Genomic DNA, 14679 nt, shown 5'->3' on the forward strand with positions numbered 1-14679 from the left:
CTCGTCATTTAAAAGTCATAAATAGATACCATTATTTACCCCAAAACGTGACTGTTTATAATACTAATTCATGAAATAAAACAAAAATCAATTGTCATTCTACTTCCTAATATGCTACTCAAGACTTGGACAATGGCAAAGAGACAATTAGATTTTTTTTTTTTTTATATCCACTTATGTACAAGGTTATTGGAAGTGTGTGTGTATCATGTAGCACAAGGTGGTTGAGAAGCCGAGCACAACCTTGACATTTTGCCAGTCTATCAAGGTGTCCAACACATATTGACAGAGAAACACATTCACTTCAACGCTCACAGCCACGGGCAATTTAGAGTTCCCACTTCACCACGGCTGAAGCAGAGCTCAGACCAAAGGCCACACTTTTAAGTCCCCAGTTGGAGAGGTTGCGTTTACACCTCAGACATTCCTGTTGAGAGGCAACAGCGCCATGATACATTAAAACTAAAAGAACACTCCTGATTCATAAGGATGTTAGAAACTCTAAATCCATCTGTAACAGCCAGAAGGAAAAAGTCTGGTCATTCTTCAAGTGATGCTCTGTCAGGTACTTATTAATAGTTCATACCTTATCATCCGTGACATCAGCCATAAAGCACAGAGTATGGAAAAATGGCCGCAGTCTTTGTCTAGACTAGGTTAATAGTTAGTCTACCCAGTTTAAGATGTCCGTCACAGCCACTCATACCTAGCCAACACAAAAATAAATATAACTCATTGAATTTTACTGATATTGAGCTAAAGATTCGTGTAATAGTAGTGGACAGTAATGATCAACACATGCAGATCATGCAAAATCATCCAAGATATTGCAATATAGCATAAGATTCATCATTCCTAGTCCTAAAATGAGCTTAATCTAACATTTTGGCCGATATGCGTCCCTTCAAGAAATGCTTGGCCTTTCATTCTTTATTTAAGGTTTGTTACGTTCAATTATAACACTGAGTGTCATTTCAGTGGGGCTGAGAAATGTGAAGTGTTAAGCATAATGTATTACTGGGCTAAAGAAAGTTTTAATTTATATATATATTTTTTTTAAAGTTCTAGGTTCTTCACAATGGAGTTTTTGATAGTATTACTCAGTTTGCATTGCTCAATAGCTTATTTATAAGCAGCTTGTACAAATATAAAAGTTTCAGGCAAAAAAAAAGAGGAAAACATAAAAACTGAAAATTGGAGAATCACAGGAGTCTTTAAAGTCTTCTACAAAAACTTATCTTGGCACACATCTGAGAGGTCTTCAGTCAAAACTGTTCAGAAAAAGAAAAACAGTTTCAGTATTTTACACATGAAAGGTTCTGTTTTGGGTTAGCTTTAACCATTTAAATCTGTAAATGGCATTTTTGCCATAATCTGAGGGTATTTTTTATAGAGAAAACTGTTCAGTTTTGTTCTTTATCATGTAATGGAATTAATATAATTGAAACTATAAGTAATGAAAAACTGGTGTTGACTTTCATTGTACCTAAAACCAGTGGAGTGTTCTGTTTGGTAGCACAACGTCATGAAGCCTGGCAAGATGGTTCTCTTGTGATAGTGATATTGTGAAAGTGAAGAGGTGCCTTGAGAGGTAAATCGAGAAACAAGTGCTTAAACGGGCTTTATGTCAGACATCCAAGACCTCCGCGATGTTGTCATCATGTTGGCGTAATGACCAATTCAACCTACAACTTCTGAGACGCACAATGAATCAACAAACATTTTGCTCTAGACAAAATCTGAAATGAGTGTCACAAACTTCACAATGAGGCATTTTAGTGACTAGAATGTGATTCATTTAGAAACTCTTGCAGGCTGTGTGTACTATTTAAAATTTCCTTTCATGTGTGTGTGAATCAACAAGAAGTCAACCAGGAGGAGTCTTGTTCTACATCCTGTTTACTAGCTTGACTGAGGAGGATGGATGCTAATTTGGATAATCTGTGGGCCCCAGAAGTACCAAAGCATGCATAATGTTCAGACGGAAAAATGGATAAGTTTATCTTGAACTAACTTATTGAATAAAAATTAAAATGGCATAATATCCACTGTATCCAAATTTCTTGACTCAAAAGAACAAGAAATCATCCTTTCTCTACCTCACTGTTCAACAACTGCCAATATGAGAGTCCAGCTCCATAAAAATCTAGGTTATATTTCATATATTAATGGACCAAGCTTTGAAAAATGTTTTGGCAAGGACATTACTGAACCACTCACTTTCAAAGTAATGAGGTATGAGGTTGTAAACCCTTGTAATAGAAAGGCCCGACCCAGAGTGCTGCATGAAGGACCCATAAAACTTCAGACTCCCATTTTCAGAGTGCTTGGTCTAAGACTTCCCATTGGGCATGACTGTTTTCTCTGGATGCCAACTGATGCTGTTTGCTGAACACAAAGACTGACATGTGACACCATCTTTCCCACCATCGGGACAGTTTCCACAAACACAACGGAGGGAAAGTTAGTCGACTTATGCCGTTCTTTTTGAGCGATATGCAGTTTTATCTGACAAACAAGTATCAAACATACAATGTCAATGTTTTAAACTAACTGTCCATTTTGACATTATTGTTCTTCTTTTAACTGCTTCCTTTAGGGGTCGCCACAGTGCATCATGTGCCTTCATCTCACTCTGTCCCAGCATCCTCCGTTGTCACACCAACCCTCTGCACGTTGCATATTCTCCTTCACTACACCCATGACTCTTCTCTCTGGTCTTCCTCTTTTCCTGCTCCCTGGCAGCTTCATGTTTAAGACCCATTGTCCATTGTATCTACTATCCCACCTCTGCACGTCCAAACCATCTCCAACATGCTTTTCTAATCGTGGTGTCTCCCTGGTATCCCAACTAGTTGGAGAATGGCATTCATGAGGGAGTCTCCAGAATGTTTTGGCCACTGAGTTTGCAATTTTGAGTCACCAACTTGTCTCCAAGAATTTCAGCCCAGTGACATATCACCTTAACTTTGTCTCTAAACAATTTCACCCTGAGCTGTCTCTCTGATGTTAGTTCTAATTTTGTCCAATTTGGTCACTCTTAACATTTTCATCTGGTTCTTCCTCCGGTCTTTTTGTTAGAGCCACCATCTCTGAAGCATACAACACGTTACATATCACTCCCAACACTCGTGTCCATTCACTCTGCTCTGCCTTCACTCTTTTCTTCATCTCTTTTGGGATCTGATAGTTGATCCCAGACACATAAACTCATCCACTTTCAGTAGCTCTACTCCTCGCAGCTACACTGTTCCACCTGTCTCTCATTCATACACGTGGATTCTGTTTGCTTCCACTGATTCCTTCATTCCTCTTTTTTTTTCTAGACCATACCTTCACCTCTCCAGTCTCTCTTCCAACTGTTCCCTAATTCTCACTGCAGATATCAGTGTCACTTTCAAACATCATAATCCAATGGGATTCAGTAAATTAAACACAAACACATTAATTTAATTTATAATTTCACAAGTGATCTTTATGTTTTTCTTTCTCTAATGTCTTCCTGATAAATGAGACAAATTTGGCGTTTAATGTAACAAATACTTTTTTTTTCCAGGGACTAAAGTTTCTGAGTGTTATACACCATTAAATGCTCAAATACCTATTAATAGTAGCCAGAAATACATAATTAGGTTCAAGAAGAAGGCTTCAGGAAATGCATTTCTTAATATATTGAGATAAGTGAGGTGAGCTACTGGTAATAAGAGGGATTAGTACTTACTGAAATTATTTTTATTTTTTTTTCTCACAGCAAAATATTCCTTACAAGCTGCTCCAGAACACCAAAGAAGATGGGATTTTCTGTGCAACTTGCCTGTTAACTGAAATATTTTTCTGTTTTAAATGTTTGCACAGGATGCAGAGTGGGCCAGGGTCAAAACAAACAGCGACACCTTCCTGTGCAGAGCTGTGATCGTCACTTGCCCCCCTCATTTGGCAGGTCAGTGTGTGTCTCCCACATCTGTCCAGTCACCAAATGCAGAAGGCAAATATCCCACTCTCTCATCAGTTCTGTCAAAGGTGGTGAACTTGCGCATACATGCATCTACATCAACAAATTTCCTCAATTTTTTCTGGCTCCGGGATGTGGGAGACACTTTGGGCTTTAAGTACATTCTGTCCGAGCTCAAGAATTGCTTGGATTTGATTTTCAACCATCGCCAGAGTTGAAGCCAAAAACTTTAACTGGGGGGGCTAATGTGACATTCGCCATGGCTGTAAGTGGGAAGCTGAAAGTGGTAAACACGTCACTGCCAACTTGTCTGCAATCAAGGAGAGAAACATTTGGACACCTGCAGGGGGGTCGTTTCTCATGTTGAAAATTAAACTTTAAAAAATTGAGAGAAAACTTTGTTCCAAATATAAGAGACTTATGTTTGAAATTGGCCTTGCTTGTGGATTTAAATCATGATCTGAAATGCCTTCTTATCAAAATCATCTTGTAGTTTTTCCTTTTGGGTAAACCGAAATCTTGCATTCAAACCTCTAATCAACTGCTGACTTTAAGTATGTAAATTCTGGGATAGATTTGTTATCCTCGCCCTTTTCAGACAGTGTTTATCCTGATCTCATTTCTGTAACTGTGATGCCAAAATCAATCTCAGCAAAACATTTTGGAAAAGTATCTTAGTTTATAAAATACTTGGAGGAAAAAAAAAGAGCAAAAAAAAAAAAAAGAGCTGGCGTATACTCTGCAATCGTATGTTCAAGGATGATTTACAAAAGTAGAATGACGTATTAATACTGTGCTGTATAAAAAAATTAGTTTATTTGTCGCAGCTAACTTTAATTTGTAATTTTTTCATAGATCATAAAAAACTGGCTTACTGAAACCTGATTGAAACATTAGAGAGAAGATACAGCAGGGTCATTTGCCATATTTTTTTATATTTCTGCATAATTTTGCACCATTAATGTGTGTAAGTTGGTAAATGTGATATAGCACTGAAAAGCCTAAAATTCTTTTGATTTTAGGTAAAGTAAGCACGATAGACAAAGATGCGACAAATTAGAAATGTATGCCAACTTTCAATTGATGCATAGTTATTGCCCATTGGTGAAGGTGGAGCGATGTTTTTTCCTGTGTGTATTTATCTGTACCATTCGAACAATGTCTCATGAAACTATGAACATATTTGAATGAAACTCAAAAAGTAATGATTGAAGGAACTTCTACAAATGATGAACTTCTGGAGTTAGCTCCATTCAAGATAGCCACCACAGTTAATGAACCTTATCAAAGACAAAAATGGCTACCGCCCAGAGAGAAGACATTTGATGTGTTAGTCATTCGCAACACACACAGTGACATCCCATGATGTCACATGAGATCATGCATAGTGTTACTTTTCAAAGTTTGACCAAAACTGCTACAAATCCATCCCTTCTCAGATGATCCTCGTTAAAAGACAGACAGAGATATGCATCCCTTCCAGGAATGCAAGGCCTTTAATTTACAGTTGCATTTTACAAGTGAAAATATTCAATAAAATATTTGGTCAAAGTCAGTCTCTGGGTCACAGTCAGAGGGATGGAAGAAAAAGCGGGTCAAAAGAGACAAATTCAGTTAGCTGAAAGTTGTTTGTGTCAACTGAAGCATGGTAAGTTTAAATAAGTCATTTAGTGATTTTAAGAACAAAAAAATAGCAAATTAGGCAGCAAAAACAAAATATCTGAGTTTATTTACTTGATAATTTTACTTTTTTAATAAGTCATTCAGAAGTCTTCAGATTCTTTATGCTTGAATAAACCCAAGTGCAAAATTTGTTGAGATAAAGCACCACATTTGTTATAAGTCTTCCTTGTTAGAAGTAACCTGTTACATTCAAAAAGTGCTTAAAATGAAGTTTCTTGTAAATTATTTCAGGCAGACTCTGCAGAAGGGTTGGCAAATAATTTTGTGACAGTAACAAGGGGTTAAAGGAAAGCTTCGAACCAACGATTAAATGCCTCGTACCTCAACTCCTTTCTTCTTTTTCTTGTCCTTGCTCTTCTGCTAGCAAATGAGGATGAAAAAAACATAAAAGGGGGACTCATGTGGAGGAATGGTGAATGTACAAATTGAGAAACGAGATAAAGGGATGCTGACTCAAGACTTGATGCAGGTTGGAGTTGAAACTGGAGTCAAGGTTGGTTTGCCAGGTTTGTAAGGAGCTGGAGCTGGAGCTCAGGCACTACATTGTGTCTGTGCTTATTTGTCCTAAGCCAACTACAGATCTGTCAGTCACAGCCTCACACTCTCAGGCGTGGAACATGGCCAGGATTCCTAATGAGACAGGTCTGAGAGCGGTACTGAATTATGCAGCACAGATTGCTTTAGCTCTTACGCCACAGTGAAACCCCGTGGCCTTGAATTGGAACAAGGAGGTTGACAACGATCCGTAAAACAGCCCCTCAGTGATTGAGACGTCACCTATCCCAAAAGAAGTTGGGAATACATTAAAAACCAGATTGTTGCAGAATGGGGACAGATGGGGTTGACAATGATCGCGTTACAGTTTCAGGTCTCTCTTGGACAGTAAAGGTCTAAAGCGTGTTTACTCTCTCCATTTTCTCTTGCATTTGGCTCCGATGTCTTGTTTACAGAGCTTTCATTCAGACATCCCAAATTACATTCTCAAGTCTCTTGCTTTTGAATAAATTAAGAGGAAAAAAACAAACAAAAAACGACTAGAGATAATTTTAGCTCCGGAGTTCGCCTGGCATTAAAAGACGAGCCACTGTATTTACACACGCCAGAGTAAGTTCTGGAAATGAGCTCCGCGTTCCCAATAAATTATGCTCGTCCTGCTCTTGGCTCATAGATTTATTTCCTCGTCCATCCATCTATCCATCCATCCATTATTTATTACCGACTCCTGCCAGCTTTTTTTTAATCCTTTTTGTTGCCTTTTCTCTCACTTACCTCAATGATTTATGAACTGTTTGGTCTCACTGCTTTTTGAGATTGCTGTGCTTGAAAAGGATGTTAGCTCGTCTTGTTTGTTCACTCTGCCACATCATGGAATAAAAGCCCAGAGTGGCCTTTCACAGCAGGCATTTCAAGTATGATTCAATTAGGCATGCTAATTTAGCAGTCTACATGTTTTACCGTCTCTGTTATTTGAAGCAGGAAGTTTTTGGTTTGTGTGCATTTACTTATCATTGAACTTCTGACAACACTTGGAAAAGTCACTGTACCTGACTCAAGAAAGAGAGAGAGGGGGGGGTGTATTTGACTGCGACCAAACTTGACAATCAGCCAACCTGATGTCTATCTGGCATCTCGTTTTCTCATGGTGGAGGAGCGACTATAATGAAAACAGCTAGGGCAGTGTTGTGGAGGTGATTACATCTGCCACTCACGCTCAAGTCCAGAGCCTTGTTTACATTAGTGGAAAAAAAACCCAGGTAAGCAGTACATCTGCATTGATTTGCCAACTGACACCGTGTGAGCCAAAATTCTGGGTCAGTGTATGTTGTGCTGTAAATGAAGCTAATGGAGCCTAATTCGGGGGATTAAACATGAAGTGGGAGCTCAAGTGATTGTGAAGATAATTAACGCAGTGTGATTCTGATCTCATCGGTTTAGACACAGGGAAAATAATTTAAGCTGTCTCATTGCATTTTACGTCTCTCCCGATGAGTGACTCGGCAAGTGTTTATGGGCCGATAAATTTATCAAATGTAATTTAGCAAAACTTCACTGACCCATGGAAAATGTTAAAGGTATTTATCGCAATGTCATGAAGACCGGTAAAAAAATAAATCTTAAAATAAGAAACAGAATCCCCACAATTCAATCTCATATTTATGATTATTGTGTCATTTTAAAGTAAAAAATGTAAGCAACATTTATGAACGGATTCTATCTACAACGTGTTTTTTACCTATAAAAACAGCCAAAGTTACTGAAATTAGGCTTACAATGGCAAGATCCATGGAAAAAATGTTTAGGAAGTCTAATAATCCTGATATATTTGCAGACTTGGTCAAATGCCAAATGATTTATTTACATTAAGGGTGCACCCACATTTCAGGTTTGCATAGAAATTGACAAATTTTTATTAGATTCTCATTGCAGGTTTTATTTTTCTAAAATGTTCTGATCCACCAACTTTGATGGTTTCTGATATGTCTCAGAAAACTAACAGCATACAAATAATTTTTCCAATTGAAAATTTGCGTGTTTAAAACATTTACAGTAAAAATCTTTAAAATCTTTCTCTAAGACATGAAGTTATTTAGCCTCCTCTTTCCGTCTCCAGAAGTCTAAAAATGAGATGCTTCAGAAGAGAAGTGTGTTAACAAATAAAATCCAACTAACAATAAATTACATCATGTCAAAAACTTAGCATTCCTTAAAGGAATGCACATTGGCCGCCAACCTTCATGCCAGTTTGATCATTTTATGTTGAGAAATAAAGAGACTTTTTTGTTAAATCTTACATATACAATTTTACGTAATCTCTCACAATCTGGAGTATGTGTTGTGAATGACTCTGATATTAAGGCATCAAGTTTTAGCTCAATACTTGTAAAATTGACTGAGTTTTAGCCATTTTTGTGTTTTCTAGGCCAGTTTGCAACACTTTGTCCACAAGCTCTAACTTTAGGAAAAAGGTAGTATCCAATGCCATATTTTGGGAAAACAAAACTCTGTTTTTGCTGTTTCATCTTTTAGATTAATTAATTTTGTACTTACGATATGCCAAATTACAGCTCGGTGGTATTAACTGTTAAGTATTTCTGAACCTGCTTGCAAATTACAAGTTTCACAAAGTGACATGAACGTAAATATTTCAAAAACAAAGTCAAACTACATGTTACTGAGCAGTAAAGTGATCAGCATACTTAATAACTTGTGCTTCATCTGATATTTTCAAATAGCTCATTAAAACCTCCACACTAAAAATGTGTTATTATCCGTGGGAATTGGCTGCTTAGCTACGGTGTATTCACACAGACTCCACAGAGTGCAACATTCTGCAGTAAGAAAACCTTCATTCACTGTAGAAAACATTGATGAGAGTTTCCATCTTCCCAGGGTGAGGGGGATGTCCCAGTGAGTTCATCCTGAGGTCAGGCTGGGTAATGCTCAGAAAAACTGCCAAAAACTCAAGTTTTGAATCCCAGCCTCCAGATGCCTCAGTTATCATGTTAAATAAAAAGGTTCATGACACTATAGTTAAAATAAGACGAAGCAAGTTGGCAGGAAAAGCCTCTTTTCTCCGAGGAGCTTTAAACATCAAGCTGACAATTAGAGATCAGAAAAGTTTGGAACCTTTCAACGTCTGTCAGTCTTATTTTTTGGTGTCTAACCCATCGTCTGCACTGTCACACACCATTGTTTTAGCCAACACTAAATATGGATGTCACACAGAATGATAGATGGTTTTTTTTTTTCTGTCCTTTTTGGCATTTTGAGGCAGCAGTTATTTCTTTGTATTTTACTTCCAAGAAACCAGAACTGCCTGCAACTCTTCAGGAGTCTTGAGAAGACAAATCTTGAATGTCGAATAGTTAAAACGGCTTGTTTTGTGTTTTATTCATTAACGAGCTATATCACAGCTAGTTTTATGGTATTTAAACCTAAATGGATAAACGGGTATATCCACCTGAAATCATTGGCAAACTAAAGCTAAAGAGGTCATCCTCTTTAAAAAAAAAATATATATATATATTTTTTTTTTGTTAAAAGCAACAACAGATCCTAGTTGGAAATTCTGCAAGGACAGTGTGTGTATAGACAAATGATGTGGAGGGTGTCTGGTTCTGCTACCGAGCCTTCAATTTCAATAAGTGTCAAGGGTCTAAGCAGGTAATTCAGTAAAGGGTCTGTTCTGTAACAGGCTTCCTGATATCCATATCCATTTGTCATTATTGCCTAATTCTTTATAAATGGCTCTGGGTATGGATACCTGCCCAGTTTCAAAATCTAAAGGATTCCTGTTTTAGTTTTGATTAAAAAGCAGACTCATTGGAGCCATTTGAGATGAAGTCTTTTTTTGTTTGTTTGTTTGTTTCACTGTTACGACCCTCTCAATGTACTCTGGTCATGGCACTGGGGGAGTAACACACCAAACAAGTGAGCCTCATACAGTTGATGACCATAGAGAAGGTCTCATTTATTTTACAACTGGAACAGTATAACACGGCGAACACATGAGATCTCACATCACAGTGGAGCTTCAAGCTTCAGGGTCTCCAAGGCCAAAATAACAAACAAAAACCCCTTCTTAATATGAAAACCAAAACTCTCTGGCTAGAGGCAAACTCAAAAGTACAAGGGCTAAACTCCCCGCCTGACCACAAAACAGGAGAAAAAGGTTGGAACATAAATGGCAGAGAACCCCTACCAGCTTCCACTGTGAGAAGAGAAAAAACACAAACTTTACTGGTCAGTAATCCAGTAGCAAGTTGCCCCCACAGAACCACTGCACAGTTCCTTCTAAAAATACACCACGCAGACAAGGTTACACCCGATCAAGGCCCAGAGAAAAAGGAAAGGGCCCTCCTGCACGTCTGAGGTGAAGCTCTTTGTGGAGCAGCTGACGAGCTGTAACACCCCGCACCTGTGGCAGCCAGGTAAACCTGAAACACATAGGAAAAGGGTAAGAAAACCTGTCTCTCCTGAAGAGAGCTCCCCCTGCTGTAGGTCAGGGACCGTAACATTCACAAAGAAATTATCTTTCAGTTCCTGTGCATCAAATTACTTTTTTCCTATTTTGTATTCTATTTTGTATTCAACAAGTTGTCAAATCCTGTGGCATGTTGGTTTTTAAGTATGAAGAAAGTTTAATTATTAAGTTTAACATGTTATACCTAGGTGTGACCATTTTCAAATGTTATTGTTTTTCATCCCGCTTGATATCTGGTCACTTTCCATCTAATTCACATCTTCAGTCATGTGACCAAAGCATCTTTCTTGTGAGCCAGGCAAACAAAGACCCTAATGACTTCTCAGTGGGATAGGAGTAAGGTTAATCTGCATGTTAATTTAGCTTGCATAATAGAGCATCTTATGAAGTTTTAAAGCTTGGAAGTCCACACGGTCCTGTCTAAAATTGAGAAAGCTTTGCAGATGCTAAGCAAAACATCTTCAAGTATATAATAGAAATGCAGTTGTTTTGTATTTTAATTTCTTCTTTTTTTCGGGGGAAGAGAGGTTTGCCATGGGCTGGGTGATTGACAATCTACACCAGCTTCTTGAATCATTATTTCTTTGTTGCTTCTTGATTTGAGTGGCTTTTCCTGCTTCTGTTTCCCTGTCCTTCACCGTCAGACCTTAAAAGCGCCTGTGTGCTATGCTGAAAAGTTCTGCTTAAGAAAATATTTGGAAAATTTTGAAGCTTCACACTGAGGGCTTAGTCAGGTTTGACTCGCGTGTCCGTAACAGAGGAAATTGAATGAAGGAAGGTCAATGATTTCCAGTTGTGTATTCGTAAAAATAAACTCAGTCGGGATCAAATGCCATGGTGTTTTAAAAGGAAAGGGTGTTACAAACAACAGTCAGAGGTAAAAACAGCCACCTTGTACATATCTTGAACTTACAGCTGTTTTACAAATTTATCATTAAATAAGAGTTACTTCAGCGTCTTGTAAGGGAAATTTAATATGTTTTCCTTATTTCCAATTCCACTGCAAATCTAGAATTCTAATCTTTAGTCTCTATTGTCCTCAGTCTTAGATTTATCCTTATTACAAGAGTAGTTACACAGAGAATGCTGATCAATAAAATTCACCAAAGGCAAAAAAAATAAAACTAAGTTAACCTGCTGTTGGTACTAAAGACAATACCAGTGACTCACTGAGTGATTCAGCCTCTCTGCTTGATAAACGGATCTTTTAGAAGTATGTCAGTCATTCAATTGTTGCATATTTTTTCAATCTAGATTGTAACCATTTCAATCTAGATTGTAACCAAGAGCTGAAGACATGAATTTAGTTTGAGCTGTCTTGTTGGCATTGTTTGAAAAGGAAATTCACCAATCAGCCATAAAATTATGACTACCAGCCTAAAATAAAATGGCTTTGACCACTCAGAGTGTGAGTAAATGGATATCTTATTTGTCTTACAAGGGAATATAAATACTTGTCCGCAACTGTTGAAAATTAGTTGGAGACATAAAATTGCAAGAAAACACACAACTTTCACTCGGAATCACAACGAACAACACATTTGCCTGTTTGCGGCAAAACTTGCTGGGAGTTTTGCATACATATCACCAAAGAAAAACAGAAATACAAAGAAATATGGCACTTTAAAATTACAGAAACTAAACAGATGGGTTTCAAATGCGTGCAACAGCTCAGTGACTATTTTGACAGAAGATTTGTCCTGCAAATTTTGTCGATTGGGTGGGAGTGGGATGCAGGTGTCACAGAAACAAGAATACAATTTTCTCCATGCAGAGCTTTTTCTTGTAAAAAAAAAAAAATACATTTTTTTCCCCATTCAGTGTTTTAATATTACTTCTGACATTTATCATTAAAAATTAAAACAATATTAAGCTTTAACTTCTGGGTAACTTGAGTGGACTTTAAAAGTGAATCAAGGCAAAATAAGATTAGGTTATTTCTCTTTATTACATGCTGCAGAATTATAATGTAAAATTCATGTCTGACTGCATTCAGATGCCAGGATATACTGCCGTTTTTACTGATAGAACTCTGACTGTGACAAAGGGTAGTGTCTTGTGTGGCAGCTGTATTCCTCAATGATTTCAGCTTTATAAAAGCTTGTACTGACATTTTTTGGTGTCAGGTTGCTGTCCCTGTTTTTTCCACACAACACACCAGTTTTTATCGTTTGAGCTGTCTTTTCTAACTGATCTCCTAATATGGATGGAAGCCACTTGTTTTTAAGGACGTTTGATGATTTTTCAAAAACTTCTCTTTGCTCTTTGTCAGATAAAACCAATTTTTAGTTTGTCCTTTGTGGAGACGCTGACACATATGATCAATAAAATCTTTAAAAGATGCCAAAAGTGAGGTGTCTGTGTGGTCCCAGAGCAGAAATTGGAAAGAATTTTACTGCTGGTGGTTGTCTGGTGGTTGTCTGCAAGAAAACCCCAATTTTATCATTAAGCCTCTTTTGTTTTTTTGTTTGTTTTTTTACTTTCAGGATCTAAACAATGCAGATTATTAATATGGCACTGCCTGACAAGCCTTATAGCCTTATGTAAAGTACAGTGATGTCATTTGAATATCTAAATAAGAAATTAGTTTGGAGCCATTTATCATTTTACTGTTAATCAGTTTTACTGCTCGTCTTTTTATTTCACATTAGGAGTTTTCTTTTGAGGTTACTGATAGGCTCTACACAGTTTCAACATATATAATATTTTAATTCTACCACCAATTAATTTGCTAGAAACTTGGATTTGGGCTGATGTTGCTTTCCTTAGCAGCAGAAATAGTATGATTTTAGCTAGTGAGGAAGTTAACTCGACTGTTCTCACAGCACTGAGATAAAACATTTATAGATTTATGTTCTGTGATTAGTACTCTGGAGTCAGGGAACAAGCAAAGTACCTTTAATTCAGAGGGATTTATTTACAAAGCCTGATCAATAGAGGGGTTAGCTCTAAAGGGCTATTTGTCACCAATTGATTCCCTTTCTCTCTTTTTCTCTCTTAAATAAAGTATATAGAATTGTCCCACATGTTGCTGTGTAATAGTGGAAAAGTGGAAACAAATGATTTAACCCCTAATAGATTAATATTTCTTAATCTGCCCTGTTGGAAGACACATCCAAACAATGCAAAACTTCTTATGAAAAGGAAAAATAATTGATGTGCATCAAGTGAATAAAACAACTAAGGACATCATAAAAACTACCAAAAATTTAAAAAAGCATTCCTTCAAGGGATGCACATCAAATTCACGTGAATGAAAATTCTTAAAGGACCATGTTTTTCTATCAATAACCTTTTTTTTTTTCTTCACTGGTAGTGTATGTTCCAGAGTGAAAATGAGGCTCAAATTGTGAATAATTGGTTCTTGAAGCATGAGACATAATTTTTACATAAAAATTGTCCACCACAAAGTCTAGACCTTAACCCCATCGTGAATCTTTTGGATGAGCTGAAGAAGACTATGTAATGTCTGACTCTGCAGCCATTAATACAGCATCTTTGCAAAAAAAAATAAATTCAGTTACAGTTGGAAATAAATTCTCTGACATTGCACAAGGTGGATAGCTGACATTAAAAGAATGTGCTGCTTTTTAGAGTCACATTCTACTGTTGTTTCCTCAACAGCAAAGATCCACTACGAGCCACCGCTGCCAGCCATGAGAGAGTTCCTCACCCAGAACATGCCTGTGGGCCATATGATAAAATTCATCATTACATATCAGACGGTGAGTTGCACAAGATGGTTGAACTGATCTACATGAAATTTTAATGAAAAACTTTTTTTTTATGGGCAAATAAGCTTTACATAGGTCCCAAACAGGAGTGGAAATTTTTTTACCAGCCACTCAAATATTTTACCAGCCACTATTTTTTGTTGTGACAAAAAGTTATTTCATATGATGATCGACGCGGGTGGAAGCAGCTGTGGTGCCCTACAAGCTGAATACTCTTGAAAAACAGAAAATAAAATAGCTTCTCATCACAACACCTAATTGGTGTTAGACTGCATGTAATCTGTAGTGGATCAAGTGCATCATATGGGTTTGCAGTGAACTGTTGT

At 37.3% G+C, this 14679-nt stretch overlaps 1 protein-coding gene across 1 annotated transcript in view; it reads left to right on the plus strand.

Moving 5' to 3' along the window:
• si:ch211-127i16.2 (probable flavin-containing monoamine oxidase A) overlaps positions 1–14679 on the plus strand; it is a 58498-nt gene that overhangs the window by 9361 nt on the left and 34458 nt on the right. The window contains exons 7-8 of the mRNA XM_017425485.3: positions 3856–3940; positions 14244–14344. Coding sequence (XP_017280974.1) covers positions 3856–3940; positions 14244–14344 — 186 coding nt within the window. The remainder of the gene's footprint in view (positions 1–3855; positions 3941–14243; positions 14345–14679) is intronic.

Source organism: Kryptolebias marmoratus, linkage group LG14 (genome assembly GCF_001649575.2).
Source record: "Kryptolebias marmoratus isolate JLee-2015 linkage group LG14, ASM164957v2, whole genome shotgun sequence".
NCBI classification, from domain to species: domain Eukaryota; kingdom Metazoa; phylum Chordata; class Actinopteri; order Cyprinodontiformes; family Rivulidae; genus Kryptolebias; species Kryptolebias marmoratus.